The sequence below is a fragment of the Rhinolophus ferrumequinum genome, chromosome 26 (genome assembly GCF_004115265.2).
Source record: "Rhinolophus ferrumequinum isolate MPI-CBG mRhiFer1 chromosome 26, mRhiFer1_v1.p, whole genome shotgun sequence".
NCBI lineage: Eukaryota > Metazoa > Chordata > Mammalia > Chiroptera > Rhinolophidae > Rhinolophus > Rhinolophus ferrumequinum.
In genome coordinates this window covers 10184748-10199191 of record NC_046309.1, presented here as the reverse complement: position 1 = coordinate 10199191, position 14444 = coordinate 10184748, and the positions used below count along the sequence as shown (strand labels likewise).

Below are 14444 nucleotides of genomic sequence, written 5' to 3'. Positions count from 1 at the left end.
GATTTTCTATGCAGAAATTAATAAATAAAATGAACTTGTATGTACAGTACCAAATGTATTGATACTTTTTCATTTATTTTGTTTGTTCAACTACATTTAGAATAAAAAAGAGTCCTATTCGTGTTAAGAAGCACAGTTAGCGGCTTGGTAGGGATTTTCACATCTGTTTCTATGCATTTACATACATATACGCAAATATACTCGGTTTTATTTTTCATTTATTTGTTCATAAATAGGTCATACCATATGAACTATTCTACAACTTTTTTTTCCACATTAGGCCTAGAAATCTTGCTGTCTCAGTACAGCTAACCCCACTTCGTTCTTTTTAATGGCTGTCTAGGATTCCATTGTATGGATTATCATATTTAATTTAATCACTCCTGTATGGATGAAAACATGGTTGATTCCACTTTTTTGCTATTACCAAAAACTTCTAAATAAATGCTTCTAAAACATCCTGGTAAATATGCTTTTGAAAACCCGTAGAAGTAGTTCTGTAGAACAGACTGCAAAACTATAGGGGCTGAGTCAAAGGACAGGAGCATATTAAATTTGGACAGATACTGCAAATTGCCCTCTAAAAATTTTAACACCAACAATGAAGAAAGTCCTGTTTCTCCACTTCCTTGCCACTATGGATATTGTCCATCCTTTTAATCCTGGGCAAAAAAAAACCAAAAAACCCTGATTTGAATATATATTTCTCTGAATACTGGTGACATTAAGCATCTTTGCATATGCTCTTTGGCATATTTCATATGCTTTATCTCTGAACTGCTTTTTCATTTTTTTTCCCTATTATACTGGACATCTTTTTCTTACCGATGTGTGACCAAAACAAGCCTATATTCAGAAGACACTAAATCCACTGGGATCTTTTTACAGGGTTTTGTGAGATTTTATAGTGAGCCAGTAGGTAACTGGAAAATGACCATGACAAATAAAATCCATCAACCCACCACATTTCTACTTGACCACCCACTCTCTCCACCTGTCATTGCCAATGGCCCCAGCTCCTCAATTTTAATGGACCAACAATTACAGTTGCTCTGCTATAGCCTCCATGAGCAAACAAGAGTAGAAGCTGTGCGTTCTTTGTATTATTTCTCACTGTGATGGGTGTCCGCTACATATTCTGGACCCCACTACCCATCTCTCTACATCATGGTACAGTCATACCTCAATTCTTAAGCGTGTGCAAAGAGCTATTCCTTTTAACGTCAATTTCCAGAACTTCTTATCAATTTAAGCTGTTTCGGAAAGTAATCTTTGTATAACATATACATTTCTCTGATTTTTTAAAAAATAGAACAAACTCATTTTACCCTTTTACTGATGCGGCAGATGTAGGTGTTCATTCTGATACATGATGTCACCACATAGAGCCGCCCCCTGCAATTACTAACAGGACACAACCATTGCTCCTATACACAGCACGAGAAAAACATGTTATGCTGTGTTTGTGTCTTGCAGATCATTTTTCCTCATTCCCCACTTAAAGACTGTTCACTTTCTTCTTGCTGCCTGCTTCTAACGTCTCTTTACTCCCACACTTGCTGGGCTGAGAGAGAGAAAAAAACAACAACACTGTTTCTGAAATAAGACTAAGTGGATTCTGAGAAGCTCCCAAGGATAAACATACATGATCTTCAGTACAGGAATTTTATGACAGCAACTCAAACTACCATAACATAGTTGTTCATTCTTTCAGATTCTGAGTTATATTCCAGAAAGCTAACATTTCCAGATAAGTGAATTCGAGTTATGCATGTAAAAGGTATAAAGTAAATAGTATGGAGTTAAGGTAGAAATAGATTTGACTCAAAGCAAATGGAATTAAATCGATAGACGGGAATTCCACCCATATTTTTCTTCAGTGTGCATTTTAATTGCTTAGTAAAGCCATAAAACCTATTTTCAACATTCAGAGACAGTTGTACATACGTTTTTAATGAGTTACTTTTATACTTATTCAATTAGTTTTTTCTTTTTCTATCTTGTAAGAGCCTGAGTGATTTGATTCTTCGATTATTTTTGTTTATCAATGATAATCGAATGAAAGACTTGTGAAGTCAGTGAAAATGATTCTTTATACAGGTATTATAGATCTTTGTAGGATATCTTTATCACTCTCCATTCAGAAAAGAGTAACCATTACTCTAAATAACTGGCTTTTAAAATGAAGCGCCAGTTGTTTTTAAAGTGTGCTTATATAATCTGGAACCTACATTTGCTTAAATGAACCAAGCCTACACCCCAACCTTACAGAGCACTCTCCTAAGACCTGCACTCTTGTTGCAAATACTTACAGGGACTAGATCCCCTGAACCCCAATACCCCCTCCCTCCCTCTGCCACTACCTGTATCTAGGCCACCCTCATTTCTGGCCTAGAGTCTTCAAACAACCTCTTAATGTTCTCTCCACCCAGCCTTTCTTCATAGCACACAGTCATCATGTCACTCCTTCCTAAAGCCATTGATGGTTTTTGGTTGCTCTCAGAAGAAAGATCCATCCCTTTAGCATGGCTTGTAACGTCTTTCAGGACCCGACCCCAACCTACCGCTCCCGCCTCATCTGCTGTCACTCCCACCACACCTGAAATGTGCTGTGCTATCCCTGGCCTTTGCCAATCTCTGGTCTTCATAAACAATCTTCTCTCTTCTTTTTTTTTTTTTTTTTTGGCTAGTTAGCTTTTGTTTGTCCAACAGGTCACACTTAGATTTCACAATATGCTGATTTTCTGTAATCTACATGATTCATTTTTTCACTCACTCAATATAATTGATGTAATGGGATAATCCTGTTGAAAACATTGTGCTGGGTGGGTTTTTTTTGTGATTTTTGTATACATAACCATCTTTCATTGCCAGACGCATTATCTGTCTTAGATTTAGACTCACTGGAAGGGATATATAAGGAAAAAGAAAGAATCATGATCAGCTTTCGTTGACCAAAATAGGATCTAGAAATGCACTGCAATAAACAACAGGCTTTGTTAACTAGGGGAAAAAAAAAAAACTGAATAAGATCAGAGGAAGGAGCCCTCTCTAGGTTGAGAGGCAAAAAGAGTCAAATTGGCTCTGACTCAGTCATGCAGGGGCTTCGGGCCCCAGCACTGGGCCTGGCTAAAGTTGGAGATGACAGAGGAGTCCAGCGACAGAGGGAAGCGTGTGCCTCACTTCCTGTGTAGAACCGCAACATTCCAATTCTCTGTAGATTCTTGGGGTTTTCTCCATGGAACCCATGTTTATCTTCAAAAGTAATATTTTTGTTTCTTTCTTTCTAACCACGTAGCATCTTGATGGACCTGGGCTGCAGAATCTTGGGAGGTTTTATAGATGTAATGCTGTGCAGGACCCCACATCTTAAATATGCTCCCTGGCCTTACATGCCGCCCGTTTGTCCACTTGAGTCCAATTTGTGCCACGACAGTCCTTTGCTTAGCTACTGCCCAAGCAGGGGCTTCTTTTTTTAGTTTCACCTTCTTCTGCTTTTTTATTCAAATCTAAGTTTTTATAATGTCCTCTATAGAGTTGTATGGTTTTCACTTAACCGCTCTGTTTTTTATCCTCATTCCAGACTGATCACTGCTGGCACAGGATATAGCTCTGACGAAGGCTCTTAACTAAACTGTTGTCCACTATTATCCTCCATCTCCCCGATACCTGCTTTCCAAATCCAGTTTACCAAGCTGTTGCGCAGAGCCCTTCTACCTTTCCAGGCATATGCTACTTGCTCAGCACCCCTCAAACACAGTCACATACGAAAGCACGCAGATCACAGCCTCCCCAGAGTGGGTTCACACGTGCACTGGGGGCTTTGTTTTCCCTCAGAGAGCAGCAGTATCTTGGAGTCTTACCACTTGGCCTCTTCTAGGATAACTGCTTGACCTTTGTAGGAATATGGGCCCAGTGATTCACACCAGTCTCTCCAGCCAGGACTAATAGCATCATGAGTGATGGGAATGGAAAGCTGACATTAAAAATAAATACACACAAATCAAAAACCCCTCCTAATTCTCTGTAACAAGAGATGGGCCAAGGACGTTCCCGAGTGAGGGAGGCACGGGAAAAAGGTGAAATTCCTCAAGAAGCACTTTGCCGATCTGTGAGAACTGTACACTACATCCCAGCTGGACAAGGGTGTTTTCTTGGCTGTCAACAACTCTCCCCTTTCACCAAGTTAAAGGAAAATGATAGCATGTGAGTAAGGTTATCAAACCATCAAAACATATTTCAGAGGGCTTCAGTACTCTCCTGTTTGTAAAAGAGGAGAAACAGACTAAGCTCCCATGTCTGTCACCATCAGAGCCAGTTCTGGCCCAAACTGCGGACACATACATATGCACTGTATTTCCATTTTCTAACATAGATAAATGAGTACTGACACGAGAGAGACTTTGAAAAACTGATGGGTTTAAATTTCACACACGTTGTATTTCACTCAAGATGGTGACCCCACTTTCTGCAAACATTTTTGGTAAGTTTTCGTGATGCCTCTAAACTTAATAAACTTATGAAATTCTCATCAAGTCATCCTCCAGCTTCAAACCCTTCATTAGCTTCTAATGCCCCGAGGGTCAAGTCTGAATTCTTGACTGTGTGGCCATATTTTTTACCACTTGTCTCTTCCTTACACGCTAAGTCTCCGAGGCAGATGAACCCCACCGCACGCCTTTCCTTGGGAACACCTCTCCAGCCAGGTTAGTGTTCACAGGTCCTGTTCTTTTCCTCTACAACAGCTGTATTACTTGCAATCATTTAATTAATTATGTGAAATAGTTAGGGAAGGTCATGTCTAGTGTGTTCACCACTGTGTTCCCAGCATCTAGCATATAGCAGGCACTCAAAGTATTTGTTGATGGACTGATTGGCTTCTTGCTTTTTTGTTGTTTTTTTTTTTGGGGGGGGGTGAATTTAATCTTAGTTGTATTAGTTGAGCCCACTTTGAAACTTGGTAAACTATTACTTGTTCCCTTAAGATGAGAGATTCTTGTTTTTTTTGTTTGTCTCTAAGAGTTGAGTGAAGGAGTTTAGGCGCAAAAAGAAAAGAGCTGAAAAGATTCTGTGTGTGAGCAGACTGGTGCTACTTTAGTCCCCAGGTAACCCAGCATGGCCTGAGATAGGGAGAGGCCTCTTTTCCCACCTTTCATTAAAATCCATCAGTGGCAATACAAGTGGCTTGAAGTGGCCACTTCAAGTAGCTTTACAGGGATGGACATAGGTCAGGAAAAGCCATGGCCAGAACTGAGTAGCAATGGTAGAAAACATAGCCAACAAGTGAAGTACCCAGCAAGCATGTCTGAGACTCTTTGGACCATCCCCCTAGACTGCCAAAAAGAACCAAAAAACAAAAGCCTGGAAGATAGGAGCCAGGCTAAGGCACAGCAGACAAATCCCAAGTCAACTTACCACTCGAATTTGGGCACTTAAGGTTAAGGTTAGCTTATTTTCTCTCCATGATTGTGAAAGCCTGGACATTCTGGTTAATACAAAATAATCACATATACCTCATAACAGAAGCATGTATAGAGCTGAGTTATGACTCTACAAGCTAGGCTTCTCCAGCCAGCACAAACCTTTTCCATATTTGGTTTCAGAAGTTCCATGCAGGGTCCACTCAAAATTATTTGCACAGATATACTCCACATTGGCGCGGCCTACTGCACAGAACAACCTTTTTTCGTTTCTGTTCTTCATCTTCATTTTTTTCCTAATACAGGAAATATGAAACTTAACACCGAGAACATTCCTCTCCTACTCTGGTTAATAACATTCATCCCAACTATAGTCTAATCATCTTAAAATTTTATTTCACCAGCGTTCAGAACGGAGCTACTAACATTAAGGCAATAGCTCTAAAGAAAAATTATGATTAACTTGTAAATGATAAACATATGAAAACATTGAATTGTGAAACTAAAGCTGAAAGAGAGAAGCTCAAGTCTACACGATGAAAACTAGAGATGGAAGAAACTGCTGACTAAGAAAAGAAACCAGTGAATATAAACCTTAAAGGGTAGCTCTTAACTAATCTTTTCAAACTTTATGTAAAGAAACTTCATCATGTGGCACCAACCTTTCAAAAGCATTCAAGAGCTCCACGTTCTTGATCTTCTTTATCTTTGCAATAGAGGCATTTTTCATGGTTGCTTTAAAATGCTCGCTTATGTTGGCATATTCGGGACACTGGATATTGATCTCTGATAACTAAAAAAAAAATATATAAACATGTGAACCAGGAAACATTTAAAGCACACTATGTCCATATGTGTGGCCCCCCTCTACCACGGGGTATCCTTGCCAAACCTATGAAAGCAGGTGGGATAAGCTGGCATAGGTTTCCCCATATAGCAGCTCATTCTAGTAATGAACTAGCCGGTACTGGGCCTATCTGTTCAGGCTGAGTTATGGCTAACAAAGCATTATGCCTAGTGTCAAAGGGAGGCCCCCCCGAGACGTCTGATTTAGTCCAGTGACCTGGAGGGTTCTTTGTCTCAAGCCAGTGCAGGGGCAGAGGCATTGGAGATGCCCATGGAGCCCAAATAAAGCGGCGTGCACCCCAAAATGGAGCATGATGTGGAGACTAAACAATATAAGAAGACGCCCCAACCAGGCTAGTCTGTGACAGGGTGAGGCATAGTTTGCGTATCTTCCATTGAAACCATCTGTATAACTCCGACTAATGAATGAGTCACTTTTATACTCCGCATTCCAGTGTGCTCACCCAGAAAGTCAGGTACTAATATCTATCTCACAGGGTTGTTGTGAGGCCTGCCCAAATGAGATCCTGTGTGGCTGGACTCTGGAAACAACGAGGCCCCCTGCAGAGGGTGGTCATCTTCTGGGAAAGTGACACAATCGATCACCATTTAGATGTCTGCCTTTGAATCTTGATCCAAGAGTTTTCATTCTTTCATTCGAACAAATACACACATTTGTAGCAAAATACTTTTCCCTACCTTTAAACAATTCACCTAGCAAAAAGTAAAAACCAAGTACCTCGTATCTTTTCAAGGATGGGGTGGAAAAGTTCCGCGGATCAGGAAGTGTCGCAGTTAAAGGCTTTGACTGGATCTGCGCCGGCTGATGGCTACAAATAAGAAAGAGTAAGAATTCACTTGGTTCCCTATGCCACATGCCCAAGGGATTTTCTGTCCTTAACTTTCAGCCAGTAAGCAAAGGTTTCTCAGAAGTTTTCCTTTGAACACGTCCCTGCATATTTGTGATACAGATGTACCAGTCACCATGCTTTTTAAAAATGCAGAATTATTCATACTTTGGTAAATTAATTAAGTACTATTTTCCCCTTCATTTAAAATGTAAAAGCATGGGTTCTTTTTTTTTATATTTTTCCTCAACCTTCAAAGGTCCTAATGGATTAGAATTAAGTGTGCCTTACCGCTTCTTTGTCAAATGATAAACATTGAAGTATTAGGGGCAATAGAAGTAAGAATCCTGCTACCTATGAACTGTTTTTCAGGGTAACCATATATGAGGAAAAATTCTTTTTTACAGACAATCACAGCTATTAATTACAGAAGAATTGACAAAATTAGAAAACCAACATTTTGCAATCCCCAATGAAATAACGAGTCTAAACAGTGATCATGAATAGCTACAAAAATCATTAAGTGAAAGATCAGATGAGAAAGATACTGGAGGGATTAGGCTCAAATGACCTGAACGCACTCTCCCATCTTCCTCACTAAAAACAGGAAAACCAGACACTATGTACCTCTTAATAATATGTGACAGGAAGTGCAAAGCACGACTCACAAAGTGCTCTTGACCCAAAATGGAACCTGAATCTAATCAATCCTCTAAATCTAACCATCAATTCACAGAAATTACATTCAAATAACCCCATGAGGATACAATTTGCTACCTTTTGAATTTGGGAAATTCTTTTTTTTGTTTTGCTTAAGGAGGGCACAGCTCACAGTGGCCCATGCGGGGATCAAACCAACAAACTTGGTGTTATCAGTACCACGTTCTAACCAACAGAGCTCACCAGCGACCCCTTGGAAATTCTCAAGGACAAATCATCTAATATCTTTAAAAAAAAAGGTTGAGGAGGGGAAACATAGATTAAAAGAGGCTTAAGAGATAAATCTAGCAAATAAATGTATATACCCTGTTTTGATAGAAACGGGAGTAAATCAATGGTAAAAAATTATTTTTGAGGCAAAGGGAAAAAATAGAACATGAACTGGGTATTAGATGATATTAAGTAATTGTCCATTTTGTTAGATGGGTTAATAGTATTATATGTTTTTTAAAACTCCTTATCTGTTAGATATACCAGAAGTATTTACGGTGAAATGGTATGCGTGGGATTTACATGAAAATGTTCCAGCAAAAGAAAAAACTTAGAGAAAATGGTGGAGATAAATGAATCAAGAATAATAAAATACTGAGTCACTGAAGTTGGTATTCTCACATGACCACTCCCAGCCCCACGTACACAGAGATTTATTATACAATTTTCTCTACTTTGTTTAACTTTGACATTTTCCATAACGAAAACATTACATTTTTAAAAACGCTTTAAGGAAAAACTCTTTAAAGGTTCTCTTGTGTAAAATAAAGATTCTTTTGGAATGAGAGATTGGCCCCAATCCCCACTGAATTGGTCTCGTGCAGAGCAGATTACATCGCTTTAAGGTCCCCATCAACAACAAAGTGTGCTATAGTTCATGTGTCTTTGGTCGGACTGTGCAGTATAGAAATCACAGCCCTCATTCTATCCTAAGGCAAATGTGTCTCCTCTGGGCCAGTGACAGTGAGTGATTCATTCACTCACTAGCTCTTCATTTAGTATCACTAAATACCTTCACTATGCAAAATACCTCAAGAGCTTCGAGGAGCTGATCATTGTGCAGGAGAGGAAAGAGGGAGAGAGGTGCTAGGGAAGGTGGTTACACTAATTACTGTATTTCAAGGTAGAGGGGATAACTACTATAAGGGACTCACAAAATGTTACTGGAGGGAAAGGAAGAGGATTGGGTGATAGTCCCAAGTAAAGTTTGCATGGGAAAGTGGCATTCAGGGTGGGCCAGGAAAGATGCTGAATTCGTATGAGGGATGGGGAAGATGTTCCCAGAGGTGGGGAAGAGCAAATGGAAAAGCACGAGGCAACTATGCCGTGGAAATTATTGATAGACAATCAACGGACGCCATGAAATATTTGGAAATGCCGCAAACCAATATCTTCCCTTGGAAAAATACATCTGCACAGGAAGAACCATCCAGCCTGAAGTTAAAAAGGCACACAAATCTGGATAGCTTCTGCTGTCCAGAAAGGCAACAAAGTATGGTCTCACTGGTTGCAACCAAATGGAAGTGTAAGAATTGTCTAAAAGTCAAAATTACAAGTTGCTTTAAGGAAATACAGTATACACAAAATTTTGTTAAGACATCCTGCCAGAACCATTTGAAGGACTAAGTAGCCGCTACAATGATCTCATTGAGTTGCCTGAATGAAAATAACACTCCCTTCTGGTCCTGCTCTGCTAAACACGTAGCACTAACTCAAGTAGTTACTTCTATTGTCCATTCCACCAGATGTCTGGTGTCTCATCCACCGGAACGTAAGCTCCAACGAGGGCGTGAACTGTACTCCTCCCGCTATATTTTTACTTTATTCATTAATTTTTAAAAGAACTGGAAGGGACCCTAAATGGCTAGGCCAATCTGACTCTATTCTTGGGAGTCTGAATTAAGAAATTCAGAGAAAATTAGGAAGCAGTGGCAGAAGGTAAGGCGGAGGGGATATGAAGATTGCAATTCTGAGGTTAAAACTGCCAAGCATTTGCCGTAGAAAAGTATTAGGAGATACAAGCATAGAAATAGACATAAATATCTCTGGTCACTGAGACTGTTAACTGCAGGGGGATAAAAATAAGAAAAGCAGCTGACACTGACTGACCAGCTTGTCATGCTGGCCACCGTTCTGAGCGTCCCGAGTATATTGACCCAGCAACCTTGACAAAGGTATTATTTTTGAGCCCATTTTATAGATGAGGGGATGCAGAGTGATTCATTTGTCCAAATTCACACAATGAATGTGTAGCAGGCAGAATCTGAACCAAGGAATGCAGATCAAGAGTCAGGGCTGGTAACCTGGCCACATGCAGGGACCGTGAACCAGGCCACTCAGGTTCTAAAGCAGAACTGGAACAGACTCTCATTCCCCAGGCCTTGATACAGCTCCGTTCCCGCCCTCACATTCCTGCGAAATGTTTTCCTTACTACACCCTGTTTACCCTTTCAGTAACTTCCCTTTTTCATGCAATACCTTAATTCTTATAACCAAAAGAACCTAATTAGAACGCGTTGATTTTGCACCTGCCTTGAAATCTGTTTTACATCATTCAGGGGGGTGAAAAAAAATCCAAGTCCAAAAATGTTCATGAACAATGTCAATTTTACTGAGTTTGGTGAGCAGACACAGGAGAGAGTTACATTGAATCCCCCACCGCAAAGTTTCCTTTCAAAAACCCCTTTTGTCAACTTTAGCTTTCTTCAAATCCCCTTGCTCAGGCGACCACCTCAACCTGTTTTTTATTCCCATTTCTTTCTCAGTTTCCCGCCCTCAACAAAATGTAGGCTACACAGAAGAACTCACAGCAAAACCAAACCCAATGCATTTGATTATTTCCCAGACACACCCCATTAATCCAGCCATTCACAGCGAAAGAAGCTGAGGCCCACAGCAGCTCAGAGACTGGCCGGAAGTCCCCTGTGAGTTACAGGGGAAGACAGATTTCTTTTTCCACTATTCTTTCTGTCACAGAGTGCTGCTTAAAAGCACCTTACTCATAGATAATGCAAAAGGACACTGCAATGCAACGCAACAGGGACATTTCAAGAAAACAGGCTCCGGATGCATGCGTGACTCGGCGAGATCAGTGTGTGACCATCTCAAACACCTGCCAGCAAGCAGTGCTTCAGAACACTTACTCTAGTCCACTTCTAATTTGCTCCACCTCCTGGACAGACACAAACACTGGCCTTCGAACGACACCTCTTTGGGTCTTGGATTCGACGTTTGTCTGAATCATCCCTTTAGACAGAAAAAAGAAAACCAATAGGAATGAAGAATTAGTCCTAGAAAATGAGTTGTTGTTATTTTTCAGAGGCTAGTGACATAGCAAGTATTTGTGTCTGAACTGTACATGTACGAATAGAGACAATCCTGTTGGATGGAAATTGCTCATGATAAAAACTTGTCATCTTTGGGGCAGCCAGTTAGCTCAGTTGGTTAGAGCGCAGGGCTCTTAACAACAAGGTTGCTGGTTCAGTCCCCACATGGGCCACTGTGAGCTGCACCCTCCACAACTAGATTGAAACAACTACTTGACTTGGAGCTGATGGGTCCTGGAAAAACACACTTAAATAAATAACTTTCAAAAACACACTTAAAAAAAGTTGCCTTCTAGTCTCAGTCCACACACATTCATTGTTGTACTTAACATACACATTATTATTTTTTTTAAATCTTTTCCATTGTTTTTTTTAAACTTTCATCTTCAGTGCCCTTTTTATAAGACCCAGAAAACAAAGAGGTAAATGAGCATTTAGCAGTTAATCTAATCTTTAAATCAAAGTCAGATGATAAAGAATAAAGCTAGGGTCACCAGATAAGACATCAGCCATGTATGTGCCCTAAACCAGGCACCAGTGATTATGGGTTGGAATGCGGTTGATATATTTTCAAGGGTTTTTTTTCTCCATCAAATGTGAAACGTCATTTTCAGTTCATGCATGTTGTACACCTAGGTCCAAGCTGTAACCAAAGTGATCTCTTTAAAAAGCAAATCATCATATATTGTTAGTGAGAATGTAAAATGACACACCACTTTGGAAAACTATTTGGCATTACCTTATAAAGTTAAGCATATTCTGTCTATGTGATCCAGCAATCTCACTCCTTGGTATTTACTGAAATTAAAACCTATATATACACACAAAGACTTTCCATTTGATTATTCCTAGTAGCGTTATTATAAGAACCAAAAAGTGAAAACAACCCAAATATTCACGAACAGGTGAATGGATAAACCAACCATGGTGTGTGTGTGTGTGCGCACACACATATCCTTACAATGGAATATTACTCAGCCATGAAAAGGGAAGAATGACTTTTCACATAACAACAAATGTAGATGAATCTAAAAAAACATTCTGAGTGAAAGTCAGCCACATGCAGAGTACATACTACAAGACTCTATTTATATGAAGTTCTAGAATAGATAAAACAAATCTATAGTGACAGAAAGCAAATCATTGGGGGCGGGAGGAGTATAAGACTGATGGTAAAAGGGCATGAGGAAACTTTTTGAATTGAGGGGAATGTTCTGTATCTTGATTAGGACAGTAGTGAGATGCATTTGTCAGCACTCATCCAACTGCACAGTTAAAATGCACGCATTTTACTGTAGCAATTATGCCTCAGTATAGGCGATGCAAAATGAACATACTCAACAACACAAAGAGCCAATCAGATCGTGCCGCAACCTTCTCCTGGTGTCCAGCTCATGAAACATCCAAGTTTCTACATCTGTTCTCATCTCTTACAGACCTTCTTACTGTTCTTTGAAACCTCAGGCTTGTCTGCAGCTTACAGCCTTAGTACCAGCCTCCTGTCTCCTGGAGAGCCCTCGCTCCCTTCCAAAGTTTCCTTCTCCCATAAAAGTAGGCACTTTCCCGTGACTCCTCCCTTCTCTCGCTGCTTCATCACCTGGCTCCTTTCCCCCATAGCTATAAGCACTTTCTGAAATTGCCTGGTTTGCCAGCATCTAGAACAATGCTGGCATACAGCTGATGCTCCAATACTAGTTTAATGAATGGGTGAATATAAGAAATAGACAAAAAGAGCCTGGAACCCTGCAAACTGCTCTGAACTGCTTTCTGTGAAGCAAGTGAACAAAATTACTGGTCAAATTGCTGCAGACTCAGCAACATTGGTTTTCATCTCTCCACCACCCTTTTACATTGTCAAAGTGACAGACTGTCACCAAAGAAAAAGTTTTAACTTAAGTCATTTTTAATTTCACCAGCCAACGGAAGAGATTTTTATTTTCCTCTGTTGCCTTCTAGTCTCAGTCCACACACATTCATTGTTGCACTGAACATGCACATTATTATTTTCTTAAATCTTTTCCATAGTAAATATAACATACAAATAGAAAAGTGCAGAAACATAAATTGGGGGTTCTGCCTTTTTCATTTAGCAATATCAAATGTTGCTTTTACTACGTACTAGTTTTCATAATCATAATTTTTAACAATGACCCAATACTCCACTGAAATTTAATACCCAATTTGTTTAGCCACTGGCCGACTGGTACATAGGCTGTTCCTCTAGTTTAGCATATTTTACTGTCTCTTGACATATATCGCCAGGTTGCTTTCCAAAAGAGTTGATACAATGGTCCTTCAAAGCTACACTAGTTAACACACAGTAATTGGTACAGGGTCCAAATCTCAGGTATCACCTGGGAAGGTCAAGGACCTTTAAAGCACCTGCAGGGTTAGGGCTCGTCCTGAGAGCAAGTGTCAGCCTACAGGCAGGGAATGTCCCAAGGGTGCAGCCTACAGGACAACACATTCAGAGGGAGGGCTGTCCTGCTTCGATTTCTCACTAAACACAACAGACTGGGAGAAGCTAACCAGAAGACCTTCCCGCATAACTGAGACATGGAGAAAGGGAAAGTCTTTGGAAAAGGTGATGGATGAAACCACTGACCTAGATCACGATGCCTAGAAGGAAAAGCATGGTTCTAATATCCTAAAGGCACCCACAGGCCCAGGGTCTCTGCTGGAGTCGTCAGCACCTGAAAATTCTGCCTCAGCCTGAGAAGCAGCACACGTGGAATATGCAACTTAGAGGGGCAGAGCTGGAAGTACCCCCTTGAGTCCAATCCCCTCATTTCACAGATGAGGGACCAGAGAGCACGAGAGGCCAGGTGCTCCTCCCAGGGTTACACAGCCACTATGGGTCAGAGCCAAGGCTCTAGAGCACAGGTCTTCTGACGGCCACGGGCTGCCAGGCCCCAGACTGCTACTGGTCTTGCTAAAAAGAATCTGGGTCCTGGGTGCAGCATGGACGCCCACTCTGCTCCCTGTCCTACATGTCCACTCATGCCGGAATCCAGTGAAACACGCCACCAGCAAACGCAAAGCTTACCTTGGAAACTCAGCTCGTAGTTCTGTGAGCCCACCTGAAACGTCACAATTCCCCTGGGATACAACAGGAAAAAAGACTCCAGGTAGGAAGAGTCGACGGTCGAAATTTGCTGATTGCCTTTCTAATTTAAAAAAAAAAAAAAAAAAGGTAAAGACTTCAGGGTGGGCTTTTAAGAAATCTCTGCCACTGTATCTTTTCTTTCTTTTTTTTTTTAACTTTTTACTAATTTTAAATGTGTTTTTCTAGG

At 40.5% G+C, this 14444-nt stretch overlaps 1 protein-coding gene across 2 annotated transcripts in view; it reads right to left on the bottom strand.

The window, feature by feature from the left end:
• The window catches only part of ZC3HAV1 (zinc finger CCCH-type containing, antiviral 1), a 48958-nt gene that overhangs the window by 4234 nt on the left and 30280 nt on the right, over window positions 1–14444 (bottom strand). The window contains exons 8-12 of one of the 2 annotated variants that reach the window (XM_033098708.1): window positions 14198–14318; window positions 10969–11071; window positions 7006–7096; window positions 6083–6213; window positions 5583–5716 (exon numbers count right to left, since the gene is read on the bottom strand). In XM_033098708.1, the coding sequence (XP_032954599.1) occupies window positions 5583–5716; window positions 6083–6213; window positions 7006–7096; window positions 10969–11071; window positions 14198–14318 (580 nt within the window). Of the gene's footprint in view, window positions 1–5582; window positions 5717–6082; window positions 6214–7005; window positions 7097–10964; window positions 11072–14197; window positions 14319–14444 lie in introns of those variants that run through there. The other variant, XM_033098710.1, reaches the window with a different exon arrangement.